This window comes from Dipteris shenzhenensis, chromosome 10 (assembly GCF_047967505.1).
Source record: "Dipteris shenzhenensis isolate YYH24624 ecotype China chromosome 10, Dip_SZ_1.0, whole genome shotgun sequence".
Taxonomy (NCBI): domain Eukaryota; kingdom Viridiplantae; phylum Streptophyta; class Polypodiopsida; order Gleicheniales; family Dipteridaceae; genus Dipteris; species Dipteris shenzhenensis.
In genome coordinates, this window is record NC_141605.1 from 13,191,835 (window position 1) to 13,198,284 (window position 6,450).

Below are 6,450 nucleotides of genomic sequence, written 5' to 3' on the forward strand. Positions count from 1 at the left end.
AGAAGAAGCAGCAGCTTAGAGAGAGAAGAAGCAGAAGAAAGAAAAAGAAGAGAGAGAGAGAAAGGGGGAGAAAATGATGCCCAAATTTTCGAAATTACTATAATGGGATTAGCTTCTTACAGAAATCACCATCGCTTAAGGCCTAGCCGCCAAAAAAATATAAAATACAAAAGCGTTACGTTCTCGTTGCTTTCCGTCAACTCACAAACTGTCAAGGGACTGAGCTTCGATGGCTATGTCGGCGGCTGCCTGCTGATCACCTCCGGTTTGCTTCTCTCCCTCTCAACCATGTCTCTCGACGTCCTCGACCTTCCCCCCCCTCCCAGCGACCTTCATCACGATCATCCAAACCACCCGCTTGAATATCACCTTCCCTCCACCACCACCCCCACCCCCTCCGTCGAGCAGATTTTCTCTTCCTCCCCCATCCCTCCCTGTTCGTCTCAAATTACCCTCCGTGGTCTCGTCGTTAGTGCCTTCCTCGGTACCCTCTTCTCCATCATCAGTCTCAAGCTCAGCTTGACCACTGGCATCATCCCTTCGCTCAACGTCTCAGCTGGCCTGTTGGGTTTCTTCTTCGTCAAGTTGTGGATGAATCTTGTCGCTAAGATCGGTGTCAGCCATAAGCCTTTCACCAGACAAGAGAACACCGTCATCCAAACGTGCGTTGTCGCCTGCTACGGCCTTACTTTTAGCGGTATGCCCTCACCAACGCAAAGCTTTTCAGCTACCTGCATTTTAGAGCAAGCGCACCTTGGCGGAAAATTGCACGCTTTTAACGTTGTTTTCTTGCTTTTCTGAATTATGTGGCCCAACCTTTAACGTGTCCTTTACGGTCAGGTGGGTTCGGCTCTTACCTCATTGCGATGGATCAGAGAACCTACGATTTTGTAAAAACTGGTAGCAACAGTCATGCAGACAGTCCCGCGAATGTAATAAATCCAGGTCTGGGTTGGATCATCGGATATATGTTTGCGGTCAGTTTCCTCGGGCTTGTGGCGGTGGTTCCTCTTCGTCAGGTGACTTTTGAAGGAGTTATATTCATAATTTGTGAGAATCGTCTGCTGCTAGTATTATGTAACAATTGGGGATGGTCTGCCATCCAAGACTTAGTTTCTGCATTCGTACATGAAACAGATTATGATCGTCGATTACAAGCTCACATACCCCAGTGGGACGGCAACAGCAGTGCTCATCAACAGCTTTCACACGCCTCATGGCGTCAAACAAGCACAGTACGAACGCAGTCAGCAAGCACAATATTGTTGAGTTGTCGGGAAAAAAAATAAAACTAAATTGTTGAGTTGTTTGGAAAATCATAAGAATTAGTCCATTCTTTTTCACTCGGAAGGAATATTGCTTTGGCCGGAAGAAAAGAGAAGACATTGTCGCAACTAAATACTTTATTTCTTTGAGAATGTCAGTACCAATCTGTTACAGTATGTGGCTAATGTAATGCTCCCTATACAGTGGCAGGAAAACATTGACTTCTTGGTATAGGTTTACTTGTTTTCTCAGATTGTAGGCTAGTTAGTGATATGTTACAGTTTTGGCATGTGTGGTTGTGTTTTCCTCACTTTGATCGGACACCGTTGAGATGTGCTGCTGCTTTGATGAGATGAAATTGCTTGTTATTTCTTATTGGAACAGAATCTAGCTGGTCTAAGGGATCCCCCACTGCATGTAACTTTTCTGGGATGCATCCAGCGACCTAGACCCATGATCTTGCAGAACATGTAACTTTTCTGGGATGCATCCAGCGACCTAGACCCATGATCTTGCTTACTATTATACACAACGTAGAAGAAAAGAGGAAAATGTTGATCCTTTTCAGACACAGTCACAAATAGTTCATTTCTTTGAGAATGTCAGTACCAATCCATTCCAGTACGTGGCTAACGTAGTGCTCCCTATACATATGGCTGCAGTGGCAGGAAAATGTTGACTTCTTGGTATAGGTTTTATTGTTTTCTCAGATTGTAGGCTAGTTATTGATATGTTCATATTCCACAGTTTTGGTTGCATGTTCCTCACTTTTGGACACCGTTGAGATTTGCTGCTGAGAAGAATTCATGTTTGATGAGTAGCCTGTAACATGATGGTCACCACATTAATCCAAAAACCTTCATTGAGCTGCCTGATAAGTCAACCAACACATCTACCAACATACATATAGGCCTGCAGGAATCCATGCTACGGTGTACTTGAGAGAATATGGCAGCCCCTCCCCACTTTCCATGCGTAGTAGCTTCTTATATGCAAGTAGAAGTGTCACTAGTCTTTAGCATCATAGCTGCAAAATCTTGACCATAAAGACCAAAGCATTGAGAAACCACTGAAGAGGAATAGCCAAGTAAATAGAGAAGCCGAAATATGGAGAAAATAGCCTTGTAAATGGTGGCGAATACGAGATCCTTACTCCATGTCTGAAGAAAGGTGTCTCTACCGAAAGTTGTCTCAGCTCTGAAATCTCCCTGAGAGCCATGCCAAATGCCAGATACCATGCAAGGTGTTTCTCTCGATAGTTCAGGACCTTTGTTGTGGTAGTTGGTACATGCTCAGTTTCTCTAACATGGTATCAGAGCTAGCCTTTTAAGGGCCCGAAAGATCTACGAATGTCACCTTCTTCAAAACCGAAGGGTAGGTGTCCCTGCCAAGAAGGAAGGATCTTCCACATTTAGGTGTGGCTTTTTGAAGGCTTGCAGTGTGGACAAGACTGCAGGTCAACTACCCCTTGCTTTGTCATTCAGCCCAACAATCCCAAATTTTGGTGAGGCTGGAAAGTTGGACAGAACCAACTATCCCATTGGGATAGTGAAGTTTCAGAACCATTCTGATGGCCAAGAGATATCGGAGGGTGTGGGAGTGGAAATTGAAGGATCTAGTTGCACTGTCCATGCTTATAGGGATGACTGTGGATGTGATTAAATTATCCAGTTAGCAGAGTCAGCACATGAAGCACGAGAAATCTTGAAGGATCTCTATGAAACAAAAAACATAGGGAGGATCATCTTGCTCTAGAATTTGATTGTTCACCATGATGTAGAGAAGGGTTAATGTTCTCAAGGATCAATTGCTGGTCAGAAGGTAGACAAGAACCATTTGGCCATTGTTCTTGGTTAGTAAGCTTCCAAAGAGCTACAAAGGTTTCCTAACAACCGTTACATCTTGAGAACAATTAAATTTGATTACATTCAAGGAATTGGGTCCATTATTGCTTTAATAGGAGGCTCAGAGGAAGCTGTATGACAGAGACAACAGTGAAAGCCCATAAGAAAGGTGAGAAGGATTGTTCAAAGAACGACGGGGACTCTTCACATGGTGAAAGCAAGAAAATGAGAAAAAATATATGTTTTTACTACGGTAAGTTTGACTGCGAAGAACTGCAAGAAGGAAAAGGCTGACCAAGAAAAGGAAAAGGAACAGTCCAGGAAGGTTGAATTGGGCACAGTAGGTGCAAAAGTGGTAGCTGAAAAGCCTTTCTTAGTGGCGGTTCCAAGCAATCATGAGGTAAAGCTTGCAGGCACAAGTATGACTGTTCATGGCAGATGCCTGCTCCCATGAACTTGAAATGGTGTAGGGGCTCATTAATTTGGGTGCTTGTAATATGTCCATCTCTTAGGCAACAATCATCCTCAATTCGCCTTGTATAAAAGGGGGAAAGTATCCAGATACCAAAAATATATAAAATCTGAATGTGCTTGTATGCAATTATTCATAAAAAGACTGACATCTTTTGATGCTACAGAATAAGCAGTGACAGACTAAATTTTAACTCCCAATAATGTATATTCTGGGTTGTCATACATGCTGTTTGAGGCTTTCTGATCCCTTTGTTTTGAATTTTTAACGTAATATACTTTTCATAATTGAAAAGAAGGCATTTTTGGCACTTCCAACCTTTCTTTCCACATGCTTTTCTTTTTTTGGCCAACCAGAGGCCTAAAGTTTCTTGCTTAGTGACAGGGGAGTACTATTTGCAATAGTTGACTTGAGAAGATCATTGATTGAGGGAATTTCTGATCCTTGTAGTTGTCTTATTTTTTGGGTAGCTTATGTTGTCCATCCCTCATTTTCATTGAGAAAGATGTTTATGGTGTAACATGTTAGGAAATAGATGTATTTCTTTATATGATTTCTTAAATCGGGCATAATCCACTCAATGATTTGTTCCACTCCTCTTACTGATAGAGTTTTTGGTACAGGAAGAAGATCATTTGCCTGGGAAAATATTTCTCCTTTAGCTTTCTCTTCAGTCTCTTCAAGTGGTTCTTCGGTGGACCTCGAGCTGCCTGTGGATTTGACAATTTTCCGAGCTTAGGGTTGAAAGCATTTGACAACAAGTAAAGACTAATTTCCTTATCGTTTCACGTGGAATCACATGGGTTGGAGATGTACTCTTTCTGATTTCGACAAAATATTGGCATTTGTCAATGCTGTATAGCCCTGAAAGTATCAAATGGACAATGTTTTAGAAAGTTGACTTTTAAATTGTCAATTGTTCTCCCTGAATTTCTATTTTTTGGCATTTATTGGAAGCAAATAATGATCCAAGTTTCATCTTCATGACAGGTTCTATTTTGACTTCAGCATGACGTATGTGGGCGCAGGCATGATCTGTCCACATCTTGTAAACTGTTCCCTTCTCTTGGGAGGTATTCTGTCATGGGGGCTTATGTGGCCTCTTATCAGTAAACGAGCTGGAGATTGGTATCCATCAAGCACACAAGGATCAAATTTACGAGGTCTATATGGCTATAAGGTAGAGGTTTTTCCCACCTTGTTTAAAATAACTGTTAGATGTTTACAGATCATCGCAAATTGCATAAAGACAAAAGAAGGCATTACTTCTTTCATAGTTCACTGGTGTGATCTGAGTTTTGCAGGTCTTCATTGCCATTGCCCTTATATTGGGAGATGGCCTTTACAATTTTGTCAAGATTACAATCATGACATTGAAGCTACTTTACATTGAATATAGAAAGAAAATACGTCTGCCTACCATCAATGAGAATGGTAAACGGATGTCCATATATAGTTCCTGTAATTCTAGGAGAAAGTTTTTGAAAATTAGAAGAATTCTATAAAACTAGTTATGCTATGATTCATGGTTAACTATCCTGATATGAACATCTTTTGCGATATTTTCATGATACTTAATAGGCAAACAAGAGCTGTCATTCGATGAACAGAGGAGAAATGAAATATTTCTGAAGCATACAGTACCTTTCAAGGTAGCTACAATCTGCTATGTCGTACTGGCTGCAATTTCCACAGGGGTTATTCCAAAAATATTTAATCAGATGAGATGGTACTATGTTTTGCTAAGCTATTGTGTAGCGCCTCTCCTTGGCTTCTGCAATGCCTATGGCTGTGGCATGACCGATTGGAGCTTGGTATCAACTTACGGAAAGCTTGGTCTTTTTATCTTCTCAGCCTGGGCAGGAAACAATGGTGGAGTGATAGTCGGGCTTGCATCATGTGGAGTTATGATGGTTATTGTGTCGTGTTCGGCTGACCTGATGCAAGACTTTAAAACTGGCTACCTGACATTGTCTTCCCCAAGGTCCATGTTTGTAAGCCAGGTTCTAGGAACTCTTATGGGATGCATAATTGCACCGATGACATTTTGGATGTTTTGGAAGGCTTTTCCTATTGGAGTTCAGAATGGTCAATACCCAGCTCCTTATGCTGTGATTTACAGGGAGATGGCTATACTTGGAGTGCAAGGCTTCTCAGCTCTTCCCAAGCACTGCCTTCATCTTTCCTTTGCTTTTTTTGCTTCTGCCATTGTTATTGATGTTATTAGAGATTGTGTTCCTGCTAAGATTTTGCAGTTTATCCCAATTCCAATGGCAATGGCTATTCCATTTTATATTGGACCCTATTTTGCTATAGATATGTTCGTTGGCACTGTTATTGTGTATGCCTGGCAAAGATTCAACAGAAAGAAGGCAGATGTGTATGCTTCAGCTGTGGCCTCAGGTTTGATCTGTGGTGATGGGGTATGGACATTGGTATCAGCTATTCTAGCCTTAGCAAAAAGGCAAGCTCCAATCTGCATGTACTTCCTAGCCACTGAAGTTTATTCCAAGTTAAATTTACCAAACTATTAACTGGAGATGGAAATTTTGTAATGTAAAGATTTTCTTGAAAAACGTAATGCACTTTTAAGATGGAATATTTCTTTAAGAATTTAAAATTGTTTGTAGGGTACTCTTGCACTTGAGCAATCATCTGTTCTGATCTGGTTGCAAGAAGACCTATTCCTTATTGGATGATATCATTAGCAATTATATCTGCTCAGGAACAGGATAAGACGTGATAGAATGATCAGGATTATCAAAATTATCCTGAGTAATGTCAACATTATCCTGAGTAATGTCTGCACCCGATTTTAATGTGGGGGTCCACATATTTAACTAGACACCATGATCCTTTGGGCCATGA

General features: G+C 41.3%; 1 protein-coding gene across 1 annotated transcript; it reads left to right on the forward strand.

Moving 5' to 3' along the window:
- Positions 1 to 621: 621 nt before the first annotated feature.
- LOC147897421 (putative metal-nicotianamine transporter YSL6) lies at positions 622 to 6,116 on the forward strand. Its single transcript, XM_087379987.1, has 7 exons — positions 622 to 697; positions 841 to 1,019; positions 1,138 to 1,235; positions 4,206 to 4,343; positions 4,573 to 4,762; positions 4,887 to 5,037; positions 5,173 to 6,116. The coding sequence occupies exons 2-7, from the start codon at positions 867 to 869 to the stop codon at positions 6,114 to 6,116; spliced, it is 1,674 nt and encodes a 557-aa protein (XP_087236113.1). The 5' UTR covers positions 622 to 697; positions 841 to 866.
- Positions 6,117 to 6,450: the final 334 nt, after the last annotated feature.